This window comes from Pezoporus flaviventris, unplaced genomic scaffold (genome assembly GCF_033815535.1).
Source record: "Pezoporus flaviventris isolate CSIRO_AGI_PZ_B2104156 unplaced genomic scaffold, CSIRO_AGI_Pfla_v1 ptg000036l, whole genome shotgun sequence".
Classification (NCBI taxonomy): domain Eukaryota; kingdom Metazoa; phylum Chordata; class Aves; order Psittaciformes; family Psittacidae; genus Pezoporus; species Pezoporus flaviventris.
In genome coordinates, this window is record NW_026892584.1 from 38,218,174 (window position 1) to 38,232,273 (window position 14,100).

Sequence of the window (14,100 nt, forward strand, 5' to 3'; positions counted from 1 at the left end):
CATAAAGACACTACTTACACACAGAATTCCACTGGATACTGGCTACCATGGCAAAAGCTATGGCTAGCTGATGGGCTCTGCTGGTTTCAGACTTACTATTTTCAAGGATTTTAAAAGTTAACTAAAACTATCATAAAATTGTCATTTAATAACACAGATTATAACAGCCTTTACTACACCTGGGGAAAAGATAAAACACTGCTTCAGACCCAAAGTATCAAAAATGTGAATAGAGTTTGGGCACTTCCACATTGTCTAAGAGCACTCCTTGTCTTTATGTCTTTGTTTTGATTTACAAAAACTTCTCTGTAATAGACTACAAATAGGCATGCAGATACAACTGAAAGTCAAACATGAAGACCACTGCATATTATTTTAAAAAAGGTTCAAACTTCCCTGTATTTTCTTTAGGAATGTAATCTTACTGCGAATGTCTGTAAACTATATGGCTCCCTCTTGTGCCTATTTTACCACATGTCAGTGTACAAAAAAAAACAACCAAATATTAAGTATTTGGTGTTTCTTCACCCTTCAGTAGACATGCAGGACCCACAAATGCTAAAAGAAGTCACACACACACACCTTCCAGGGGAAGAGATAACCCTGCAGTTTACAAATTTCGCTTTGGAACAAGCTTCGGAACACTTTGCAAACTACGCATCTGCTGCAATCAAAGTACTCTTGACCATTCACTGTACTTTGGTAGCAATGCAGAGGCCATATATGCCTTTAAAGTCCATCTGTAAGAACTTCTAACTATTTTTTAGTTTCAAATCACATATGTTTAGAAAGGTGTCAGTGAGGGTTGTAGAACCTGGCTAACATACTCACGGGTTTATTTTTGTCTACTGAATATCCCACCTGTTTCTGCTTCTCAAACCAGACTAGGGTTTAGATTGCAACAGCTGTGAAATTCATAAAACTGCCAATTCTTCATCTGTATCCAGACTAAGCACTTGGAGAAAGAATTAGCACAGCAGCATTATGAGAAAACCAGCCTTACAGAGAAGCCAGGGAAATTCAACCGACCAGCGCTTGTCAAACAATGTTTAAAACTGCACACCTATCACAAGCCAAATTATTTTATTAACAGTCTGGCAATCCTGTATGGAAGGAAAATGAAGCATTTGAAGAAAATACTTGTTCCCCCAGCCACTAGAAACATTTTGCAGACTAAAAATACTGTAAAGGAATTAAAATATTTTGCCTGCACAAAATATTACCTTTTTCACTGCCTCCAAATATCAAAACAAGTTTTATGTCACGATGCTACTAGTTTTACTTTCTGCAGTAGAATAGCTATCAAGAAAATAAATATCTAGAAGATTTATAGCTACTAAGAAAGTAAATATATTGAAGATTTATGTACTACGTAAGATTTTTGTTACAAAAAGCAGATTTGCAAATTTAAAAAAAAATATTAGTCTGCATACCTGAAGCAGTATCAAAATCCAGCTCACACAGGACAGATTTCATTAGAACACTTACGCTAAAGCAGCAGTAGTAGCAAATGAAATTATGGTACACAAAAACTAACATTCACTTTCATAAAGTTTACAGAGGATACTGCCTTTCATAGTAAAGTGGTTTTGCTTTGCTTTTTTTCCATTTATATGATGAATTTTTCTCTTACCACCTCTCCTTCCCTTTTCTACATGCTCATGAATTACCCTTAGTATTTTGTGGGTCAACTTTGTTCACATAATAAGTGCATGCAAGATGATACCAAAAATCATTTATGCTTTTCTGAGCAATGGAAAATGGTACTTTGTTTTAGGGAAGACGCTTTTCCCCCCCCCCCTTTTTTTTTTTCCTCCACTATTTATAAATTAGATGTTCGTATTTTTGAGAGCAGAAATAGAAATTAAAATGTTTTTAAAAAACTTTTCCCAGAGTTTTCATCAAATGCATTAATAATAGGTACCCAGCACATTCACTTGGCACTCCTGGAGACAGCTGAAATTATCTATCTTCCTAATATGACATTTACTGAATAGTACTAAAGAAACATTCAGATGAAATTGTGGTTATGTGGCAGTGCATGGCACCAAACAACCAGAACAAACCTACAATTTGCCTAATATTTATTACCACCCATTCTCCAAAGAACAAGTAAATAAAAGCATATTACTCCTACTCTATCCACCTTCATGCTCATGTTCAACATGAAACAACAGCCGTATTGTAGAAGAACACAAAACAAGTAATAAAAAGAATTTGTCAGGAGAACAAAAAAAAATATGGTCTTGATTTCTGACCATATGTGACCAGAACCTGTATTTTAACAGTTTATATAAAAGGCAACAGTACAGTACTAATCACTTTCTTGAGTATACTAATATGCTCAAAGAGAATGTAGTCATTTATTTGAACACTATTTCCACAAAGGTTTCCCACTGCTGCAGATCAAACTGAACTGAATCAGTCTCAACAATACCAGACTGAGAAGTTTTCTTCTATGAGCTGCCATATCAGCTTCCATAGAACTGTAAATGCAAAAAATATAATGCAGAGTATTAAAAGCTTGTTACCAAGCAGAACAGATCACTATCACCAGGGTTCTAAAGAAAGTCTGCTCCTAAAGTAATTTCATGTACATTATTTTCTTTGTGTGGACTTCGATGCAGAATATAACTTAATTTTTAGTGAGGCATTACTTGGACCCCATTAGCTTAAGTGCTGTACAAATGATCTTTGACTGAGTTCGAGAGACAACAGGAGAAACAGTGAGTACATGCCACATGAAACCACTTACTTGCATAGCAGATTTGAGATTTCGTATTTGTTGTAACAAATACAGATTTGTTATTTGTTATATCAAACTGTTACTTTCATAACAAAAATGTTTTGTCAAACATTTAAGCTGCTTTTCATATAACAGGTATCTCGTGCTTCAACTCATGTTACACCACTGCATTTTATATACATTCTTCAGCTGTGTTTGCATCACTTTGATATCAGTCTTCATATATTAAGCCATCACTGAGAAGTGGTTCTGAAACACTGGACACATGGCAGCCAAAACTCAGAGCTTTATTCCAGATCCCATTTCTCTGTAAAATTGTATTTTTTTTTATTTTTTTTTTAACTAATGTTGTGACCACATAACCTCTCACATAATATTACTAGTGCAGGATTAGTCAATGAAAATGATGGAACTAGTCATAGTGATAGCTTAGCTGTCTGATCAAGTATATGCAAGAGCATGAATGGCAGTTGGATGAACTGGATAATGTTACACAATACTCTGCTAATAACTCTTTGAAAACAATAAAAAATTTAGGAGTCCTGTTTGCTGAGACATTATACGTCGAGAAATTAAGTGAAAAGGTCAAGTGTGGACTGGCAAACTAGAGTAATACATGGCAAGAAAAGAGATTAGCTAAACCATCGTTTCCTGAATTGTGACACCTGGAAGGAAGAATTTTATTCCTTCCCAATATCAAACCCATTGTTTGCACCATAGTCCCTGCCTCAAAATGAAGTGCATCTTTTGTGGTTTTCACCCACTATTTTCGTAACTTTGGTTTTCACAATGTATCCCACCACTCCTTATACTTGATAAATTGACACTGTATCTGAAATATATTAACTTCTTCAAACACCAAATAGCTATGCAAAATAACTTAAATTTTGTGGACTTAAAACAGGTAATAGCAAAGCTTTGGAACTCTGATAACATTAAAGGGAATAGAATTGTTTTGTCTTCTGATGTCTCCTAAGGCCAAAAAAAAAAGTGCGTGTAGATCACACAACTGTGGAAATTCAAGTAGAGTCATACACATTTTACACAGGTTGTGACACAAAAAGCTTTAGATGCTTGGACATTAAGCACTACCTTGACAACACTACATCACCATTCACTTACAACATCCATTATCTCTAGACATCAGAGTAACAGTTCTGAGAAACTAAATTTAACTCATTTATTCAGAACATGACGAAAAGTTCACCCATCTCAAGCCTCCCCACACTCAAACAGTTACCAGATGGGCTTCTGTTTTTATTCGAAAGCAACCAAAATAATTATGTTAAACAGAATAGAAAATAAGAGTTAATCCATGGTCGCTGGAAATACAACATATGTAATGGTTTTATTCTATGTCAATAATAATTACAGTTTTACTTCGTTTACTGTGGACTATGCATTTTACGACAAGTCATAGAGGCATAGGTTGTAGCTGTCTGCAGGTCACCTAACCTGACTTCCCACAGGCAAACTTCTGGAGACTGGCTATTAGTAGGAAGTTGAAAACAACAATTGGATCATCCCTTATCATTTTCCTCAAAATAAACAAATCCAGCTCCCTTAGTCTCTCCTTGTATGGATAAAGGGCTGAAGCAAATGACATCTTAATAGCCCTCCTCTGATCTCATTCCAGTTTGTCAACATGTCTCTTGTACTGCTGGGCCCACGATTGTACAATATTCCAGATGAAGCCTCACCCAAAGCCAAACAAAAGGCAGTAATCACCCCTCTCAACCAACTAAATACATTCTTACATATTCATAAGCCTACTGATCTGTGAAATTTTAACAGCAGTTCAGAAAACAGCAGGAAATTGCTTTAATGATTCAAACCTTTAAAAGCAATACACTTGCTCTATTATTTAGCATCACTGTTTTCACACCTTCCTCAGTCATCATCATGAAAACAACAGATACTGTATATTACATTTAAGATGCTTACCTGGATAACTCTGTAGAAATACGCATACTGTCGAGCTGTATTTTTATATTGGCTAAAAACATCATGTATGGCCTGAGTTGACTGAAGATACTGCACTTCATCTTCTTCAAAATAGAGAGGAGTGTCATATTCACTGGGAAGTGTCTGGATGTAGGGCAGCCAGAAAGAGTTGGGGTTGGCTCGCTCACAAAGAAGATGGAATGCCAATGTTATATTGCCCATGGCTTGAAGAATTCGGTCTTGAGAATACAGGGATCCTGAATTAACCCAGAAAGATGATGCACTAAGTTAATTGCCTATGGAAACTAGCACTGTAGATTTACTTTAAATGAACATGATGAGATAACATGCAAGGATTAAGGAAAAAACAACAAACAGACAACAAAACAACAACAAAAAACCCACAGCTTTTTCAGGTTTCTAAAATATTTAGCTACCCATATTGCATTATGCTGCAAGTTATTTGACACAATAAATGTCACATATACTAGTGCACTCAGGCAGAAACAAAGGGAAAATTAAATTCTTTTCACTGACACTTCAAGCTTCTAGGTATTCTAAACCTTACAGCTGGCATGATAAGCAAGTCCTGTAATAAAGGAGATCAGCTAAAAATGAATTTCTCCTACTGAATGATCCCATACAGATCAACTTCTTGCTTAGGGACTTTTTTAAGTTCTTACCTAATACTGAATTTTTAGCTGACTCAACTGTCATCAACAGTTTTCTAGGAACCCACAGAAACAACTCTTCAGCCTACAGAAAAGCAAAAAAAGCAGAGGGTCAGTTAGAATTTCTAATGATACGCCCTAGTGTCTCAAATCTACCATCATCTTTAACTAAAGTTTGGTTGTTCCCCCTCCCCCCCTTTTTTTTTAATCAAAATTATTTTGAATCGAAGTTCTTCCTTCTCTTCCACCGCAAATTAAGCAAACGCTATGTTTTACATTGTGGTAACCAAATGATTCAGTCTGCATTACAGAAAGCTTTAAACAAAGCCTTAGATTACAAAATAAAGTGCTTCAGTTTGGAACTGCTAACATGCAGATTGCCCACACAACCTCAAAGATACCAGATTATATTGCTATTAACTATGTGATCAAATATTTTCTCCCAGTAGAGGTTTTTCACATTGCCCATTCTTATTTTAAAACTACTCTTCAGATTTTTATCAACCAGTAGCACTAGCCTTATTAACTACTTGCTGTTAAAGCCCTAAAATCAATATAATACTCTTGTTTTCTAATATTCTTTCTACAGCAGCTGACTGTTCCTCAAACCTGTTTCCCCTTTGTAAAACGGCAAATGAAAAGAGGCAATCTTAAATGCTTATCTTTTAACAGTTAGTTGGCTGTGTGTGTCTATATTCCTTACCTGATGATCAAAAGATATTCTTTACAATTATCAGGTAATTTGTTTGGGGTTGTTTTTTGGTTTGTTTTTTTAATTTGGGGTTTTCGTTTTTTTTTCTGGAAATTAAGTACTGCAAATACCTCTTTCTGAGGCAAAAACATCAGTGCTTTAAAAGAAGGGACATGAAAGAAGAAAAGAGACTAAGTTTTTAACAAATATGGAAGACAAGGATTCATCAATGAGGTAGAGTATTCTGGTGATTAGGTACAGAATATAGGCAACAGAGAGAAAAAAATGGCCGATTAAAAATGCACATTACTATCCAATAGTCAAAAAACAATACTCAATTTTATCAATAAATTTATTTCAAGCACACAGATTGGACAGCATATCAGAACAGCAGTTGCATAAGCATTTAAAAGGTGGGAGAGAAGATAGCGAGTGTTTCAGAACTCTTCAGCTACATTCCAAACACGATTTTCTAATCTAAGTCAAATATTCACATGCTTACCTTTATCTCTCTTGTTGCTTTCAAACCGAACCCCTCCTCTTCAAAGTTAGCTATTTCAAAACCCTCTGTGGATGCTCCGTTTTCAGTTGCCCACTTTATCAGTTCAGGGAAATAGTCATCTCTTTTACCATCAAAGACAACAGACAAACCTACAAACACAAGTTATTAAAAAAAAATGCAGAAAGGAGATCTGGAAAGATAAAGAAGTTCAATATAAACGCACATGTAAAGCAACCTGCTACCCCACAGCAGTTCTACTCTGAAGTAGCTGAGTCAGGAGTGGTCTTTGTTAAGTGTTACTCAACAGCATACAAATGTCATACCCAATTTTCACAAACTTAAACTGCTGAAATCTTAAAACTGTTAAATTGGCCTATCAGTCATCTTAAAAACATGACCACTTAAACTGAGCTGTGATGAAATGTGAAGCCTCCCTCCACTTTCCCTTTTAAATAAGCTGAGCAAAACTATTTCCCAGCTTAATACTGATGATAAATGCAATCACCACCACATGTTAATACAGACACAAGGAGGAATTTGAGAGTCAGCTGCAATTTCATTAATTCATCACTGGAAATTAAAATAAGCAGATCCCAAGCTTCTACTCTCACATACAAGGCAGTTAGCTTTTTCCTGTAGCATATGGATTTACTGAAACAACTTAGGATTGATCATCGTACCAACAACACAGAGCTTGTCCAATTTGTTTTTGCTTTGCTTCTCCAACAGAAACATGATCCAGCTGTGAAATCACAAGCCTCATTCATTTTCTGTTTTCCCCTTTTCCATCATCTGATTTGAACCTATGAACCTGGCTATGCTCAACCAGTTCCTTTTGTAATTTGTGTTTTCTTCAACCCAAACTCATGTCTGATCATGTTAAAAGTGTCCAAATGCGCCTCAGATGCTCAGGCCATGTTACGAGTGAGAAAGCTGAGCAGGAGAGATGTAGGTTAGATATAAGGAGTAAATTCTTTACTGAGGGTGGTGAGACACCAGAACAAGTTGCCCAAGTGAATGTCCCATCTCTGGCAGTGTTGATGGCCAGGCTGGACAGGGCCTTAAGCAAGCTGGTCTAGTGAAATTGTACCTGCCCATGGCAAGGGGGTTGGAACTAGATGATCTTAAGGTCCTTTCCAATCCAAACCATTCTGTGATTCTATGAAAATGTCATCATCGAGTTGCTTACCTCCAAAGATATTTTGGTTAAGCACAGGTGATAAATACATCTTTAGATTAAAGGGATTTTAGAAAAGAAGTATTAGGATATTTGAAATTTTCCTCCCTCTCCAAATCACGGATTTCAAGCCCCGGGACAAATCAAATTTGCAGTTAGAAGTGCAAGCAGCACCTAAAACTGTAGTCTTTGATGATGCAGTATAAAAACTCAACATTGATAAAGGGTTTTTTGAATGCAATGAGAATGTGATGCTGTGTTTTGGTCTTTTTTTAAAAAAAAAAAAAAAGCAGCCATTTCTGCTTTATTTCATGCTCCCTTCAGTTTGCTGTTTTCTGTGGAATATATCCAGAATTAAAGCCTTACAAACCTTGTAAGACTAATTGCATAGCTTCCACAGAACTTTATTGGTGTTCATACTGTCCAGGACTTTGCTCTTTTGATTTCCAACATTTCCTACTTGATAAGGGTTGAAAAGCAAATACTAAATAAGGCTACTGGAGGTCTTTAACCTCCATCTTGTATTTGGAACCATTCTGTAGGCATCTCTGAAATTCATATATTCATATATGAATTCATATATATATGTTCATATATATACACCTCTGTTCCTCATATATGGCGTGGTCTGATACATAACACATTTTACCAAACTAAAAAGAACAGCTCCTTTAAAGTACAAGCACCAATTACAAACTGGGGGACAATTTATTTCTGTACTGAACTAGATATAGCTATACTGATGAAAATCTGCATTGGAAAAATAGCTTTAAGATTTTGCTAATGAGTCAAGAAAAAATTTTAGAAAGTCAAAATACTCAGTTTTCACCTTTAAAGTTTTGTATAATCAAGTTCATTTTAGTCCATGTTCTGCAAGCCAGTGGTCTATTTAAGAAAAGCAGGAATTATCACACTTTAGGCAATATATACGCATTTGTACATCTCAATATCCAACAGCAATTTATATTTCCTTTGCTAATTGTTTAAAGCCTTTATTTTAAGCTAGAAAACTGTGCATGTGTAGTATACATTACTATGTTCTGTTAAAAAATGGTTTTGAAAGAGACCATAATATCCAAATTATGTCTGTAAAAGTGTTACATTAAAAGATATTTGTATGTCAACAGTGTTGTGGTTACTAGGTTTTGCATCTTTCAAGGGAAAAAAATAAATGCTTTGTTAACATAACACTGTTATACTAATTTTACACCTCTGCCAGCAACCATTTTGCCCATGGATGGTTCAACCTTTCTGGTGCAGAAGATAAACAGGCCAACCCCAATGCTAACTTTCTTCTTGTTAACCCAAATTACATTTCACAAATGTATTGCATCATAAAAACATGGACATGTGCCATACACTTACAGAAGCCATGGGACAACAAAACTATTTACCAAGTTCATCTTTACACAGCTACAGGATACAGTCACTCAAACAGTACTATCTATTCCTCCATGGGCCCTCTGCCAGTACCTGATCTTCAGAGTCTTAAAATTACTTTCATAAAGATTTTTATGCATTAGCCAGAATACCTTAAAAACAGGTGTGAAAGGGCATTTCATGCCTCTAAGTACTTGCTTTATCAAACAAATACATGAACCACTCAAACTCCAATTTAATCGCAGTCTGGCTTTTTTGTCATCACTGTATAAATACCAGAGAAGAAAGAATTGTGTCAGGACTTCAGGTATGTCCAGAGCAGACCATTCATTCCAAGGTTAAAAGTTATTTCCCAGCCATAAAAGAGGTTATTTTTAGTAAAATCATAATAAAAGCATTTTTTTAGACTGTATCTCCAAATAAAACCAAAACTAATATGAAAATAGAGTATCAACAACAGTTGTTGCTGAACATGTTAGAAGAAAACTATTCTAGTCTGAAAAATAAGCGTACCTTAAAAGTTACAAAAATTGGCAATAAAACTCCATATTAACTGTGGCACCATAGGTATTTCTTTAATTATGTACTTGATTTATAGCAGATTTATTAGCTGATGTCTTTACTTTGTGCATTTAAACAGTATTTATATTGCCATGCTTTAATGTCATCATGTTGAATTGCTGAAATGTAATGTCATCATGTTGAATTGCTGAAACGCTTTTCATATCTACTAGTGTTCATATTAAAATAATCATGAAATTTAATTCAGAATGCTGGCATGTGTAACTGCTTGGATTAGTGCAGTTCGAGGAGTAGTGCTTCCAAAGGTTTGAATCTGATTTTTAGACTTGGGAACCTCAGTCCCTCTTCTTTTTTTTTTTTTTAAAGTAACGGTAGGCTTTTGATGCTGTGCCACAGAGTACATGTTGAACAGGAGAGTGCTCTGTGGGAGCAGGGAAAGGCAGAGTCCTGCTTGCCTTCCCCCATCAGTAACCTCTTTATGTCTGTAGCAAAGTGTTTAGAGCCACATTGCTAAAAGCAAAACACAGTTTGGGGGTTATCAGTTATTGGCTGTCCAGACTAGTCCCCTTTAGTCTGATAATTGTGTTTTGTTGATGGGCTGTTTTTTTTTCCTCTGAAGGAGCCAAGTCCTGACAGGTTCCAGCTTTATTTGTCCCTTTTAGGTTTGGAGCTGATGATTACGGAGCTGTCCCCTTTGGAGCACTTAAGCCCAGGCTGAATCTCACAAACAGTGGGGTGCTAAATTCAGGCAGTCTGAGGCCTGAATAGAGAGATGACTGCCTTCAGAAGGCAGTTCAGTCCATTTGAGGTCTGAATCTCTGCAAAAGCCTTCTCCGCCTCGCTGAGAGAAGGGGGCCAAGGCAACGATGCTCAGATAATGGCCCTGCTGCGGTAGTAATCCATTCCTTCACATACTCAGTCTGCGGTTTCTCTTACCCAGTCCTCAAGGTGTGCTTAATTAACTTCCCATCTTTCACGGAAGTAGTGTCGGTTTGAAGTAATCAGTCTTTGTGAAATAGTTTGAGATCTTCAGCAAAGACTGGGACCAGCTTGTTTCAACCATATCCTGGGCTGCATCAAAAGGATCATGACCAGCAGGTCGAAGGAGGTGATCCTGCCCCTCTACTCTGCTCTCATGAAACCTCACCTGGAGTATTGTGTGCAGTTCTGGTGTCCTCAACATAAAAAAGACATGGAACTGTTGGAACAAGTGCAGAGGAGGGCCACGAGGATGATCAGGGGACTGGAGCACCTCCCGTATGAAGACAGGCTGAGAAAGTTGGGGCTGTTCAGGCTGGAGAAGAGAAGGCTGCGTGGAGACCTCATAGCAGCCTTCCAGTATCTGAAGGGGGCCTATAGGGATGCTGGGGAGGGACTCTTCATTAGGGACTGTAGTGACAGGACAAGGGGTAACAGGTTAAAACTTAAACAGGGGAAGTTTAGATTGGATATAAGGAAGGAATTCTTTCCTGTTAGGGTGGTGAGGCATTGGAATGGGTTGCCCAGGGAAGTTGTGAATGCTCCATCCCTGGCAGTGTTCAAGGCCAGGCTGGACAGAGCCTTGGATGACATGGTTTAGTGTGAGGTGTCCCTGCCCACGGCAGGGGGGTTGGAACTAGGTGATCTTAAGGTGCTTTCCAACCGTAACTATTCTATGATTCTATAATACTTATGTAATAACAGCAACAAAAAAATATTCCTTTTAGCTGTCAGCAGACAATTCTTTAGGTTAATCAGTACTCTGAGTCACCCTTATACAGTGTTTCACATTTACCTTTTTGTTTTTTGCGAATTTTCTCTACAAGCGAGCGAATCTGTACATATTCTTCCCATTCTTTTCCAGGGCCTGGGGTAGGACTGCTGCATTCTAGAATTAATATCAAATATTTTTCTTAATAAAGTGTATATATATAATTTTAACATCAGATTAAAGGTCACGGTTTCACAGAAACTTTAACTGAACACTAGCACTACGTGTCCTTCAAATGTTTAAATTGTAAACACGACAGCCCCCATCACTGCAAGCATCTTGTTCTTTAACATGGGACAGAGACATAGAGGCTTTTGAAATTTTCAGTACAATCTGCTTCAAGCACATTTTTTTTATATTCTTTCAAACATGGAAATATCAAAGTCTAAAAAGCTAAGAAGAAAAAAGGGTAAACAACTAGACCATTAAGTAGTCTCCCAGATAAACAAGAACACAAAATGTCTCTGTTTTCAATAATCCAAGCAAACCGATCTGTTTACATTAGTCTGCTTGCCATCATTCTTGCTGTGATGAAAGCAAATGATAATAGCACAGAGCTTACCTTACGTAACTGAGAAATTTGCTGGTACATACATTTGACCTGCCTAACCAATACTGGTTTTATAGATGCGTGCAAACCAGAAGGACAAGCAAAGGAACACTTAGCCAAGCTTTAGCTTCAGATTATAACCCCAGTGTCTCTGACAATATACTAAACGCCACTGTGTGGATTTCTTGATCTAAGCTGGATAAATCCAAGTGGATGGCTGAAAGTTACCTTCCATTGAATGAAATATGGCAGCTTGCAAAAAGAACATCTGATACTTGTCTTTGCTTAGAAAGTTAGATCTATGTTTTATCTTTGGTAGCAAAGCACAGGCCAATTGCATCATAAGCAGACAGCCCTGCCAACTCCTTGTCTCCTCTTTGTGAGCAATGCTAAAGAAAAAAATTAATTTTTCTAAGGCAACATTTAGATGTGTCCAGGATATAAAAATTTAGACATGTGCTTCAACAAGAAGTGTAGCTTAGCAGTCACTAACGACAGCAGAAAAAGCGAGCAGTAGTTTAGCATCATCATATGAAATCATGCTCTGCGTTTCGTATTTACTAAAAATAATGGATGAGTTCCAAGTTCCTCAACAAGAGAATCAACCTTTGGGCCATGCACAAGAACCAAGCACTATAAAAATTTTCCTAACAGCAGCAACAATAAAATTTTTATTTAAGCAACAAGAATATCGGTGCAGGTGTACTGAGTTGTATTGCTGCTTTCCACAGTTATTTCACCTGATCTGGTATCAGTTCAAAAAAGTGCTCATATAATAAACAAAAACAGTGCAGTTCTTGAGGTTTAGAGGAAAAACATTTTTGACAAAGCTTTAATGTCAAGTTACCTAGGGTTTTTTTTTAAATCTAATCTCACCCAGTATTTAATGTTTGTGTTTAGATATAAAGCCAAAAGCTGCCAGAAATACGTACATTCAATATATACACATATAACTAAACCAGTAACAGTAGATACTAACAGAGATACATACTATACTATCTTAAGCAAGCTGAAATAGCAAGCTTGGCTGCTTTCAGGAAATGAATAGACTTCACCAGCTTCAACAAGAGAACAGTTTTGAGTGGTCTGCACAGCATTCTTTTTCCCGGAGAGGCATAAAAAACTAAACTTACTTTGCAATAACTCACTAATTAGATTCAACATTTCCTTTGGAGGTACTGTCGCTGTGGCTCCTGTACCTGACTTTTGAGTTTTGACTCGGCTCTTCTTCCCCATCTTCCAACTAAAATAGATTAAGAAGCACACTGTCACCAATTACCAAGAAACAAAATACAATAATGATGAATGGACAAGATCTTCTCTTATTAGTCACTTAAAGCAGCAGCATGAGGAGTTGGTTCTGGCACATATATAAGTGCAAATAATGCATGGCCCGAACATAAGACAACCATACACTATGATCTGAAGCAATATTTCATGTAGTTGCATGTTAATTACCTCAGGGTAATTAAAAAGTAGAAATCTCAAAAGGAAAAAAAAATCATTCAGATCACTTGCAAATTTATTAGCTGTGAACATATATTATGGATAAGAAAATATCCATGCTATATAACCACATTATTTTACCTCATCAGATGCACCCCAGACATAGCTGAATTAGTATTTGTGACGGCACTGAAGTAGCAATTCAAAATGAATAGAAAATTTAGTATTTCATTTCAAAATAAAATCAAAACACTATATATATAAATATATATATATATCTGTCTTTTCAGCAGCTTCCTGTGGTGCGAGACTAGTTAAGGAAAACTTATTTTCAGTTACCAAAATAAACAGAACATCATCCTAGGCTGGTTTTCCAGTATTCAGAATCCCTTGTTTCCATGGAGGACTTAAGTGACATATCTACCAGAAGGGCAACATAGCAGGGTGTAAAATATCCAATGAGCTTTTCACATGCACTGGGAACAATTTTAGATGATGGCACTGAACAAGCTTCTGGGATTGGGGTAGCACAAGATCTGGTACTTGTGAATACAGAAGAACTCCTCATGCATATGGCAGCCTTGGACACAGTAACTGTGAAATGGTAGTGCAAGAACTTGAAGAAAGAAAAGAAAGAAAGAAGCAGACTAAAGACTCCGGACTTCACAACAGTAGAGGAGGGGTTTGCTCAGGAAATGGTAAGCAGAATGCCCTGAGAAAC

General features: G+C 36.7%; 1 protein-coding gene across 3 annotated transcripts in view; it reads right to left on the bottom strand.

Annotated features, from left to right (window-relative positions):
- Window positions 1-14,100, bottom strand: part of SETD3 (SET domain containing 3, actin N3(tau)-histidine methyltransferase) — a 61,339-nt gene that overhangs the window by 27,462 nt on the left and 19,777 nt on the right. For all 3 annotated transcript variants that reach the window (XM_061463963.1, XM_061463962.1, XM_061463961.1), the window contains 5 exons: window positions 13,067-13,176; window positions 11,408-11,500; window positions 6,555-6,703; window positions 5,374-5,446; window positions 4,691-4,947 (listed from right to left, as the gene is read on the bottom strand). In XM_061463963.1, the coding sequence (XP_061319947.1) occupies window positions 4,691-4,947; window positions 5,374-5,446; window positions 6,555-6,703; window positions 11,408-11,500; window positions 13,067-13,169 (675 nt within the window). In that variant the 5' untranslated portion in view covers window positions 13,170-13,176. The remainder of the gene's footprint in view (window positions 1-4,690; window positions 4,948-5,373; window positions 5,447-6,554; window positions 6,704-11,407; window positions 11,501-13,066; window positions 13,177-14,100) is intronic.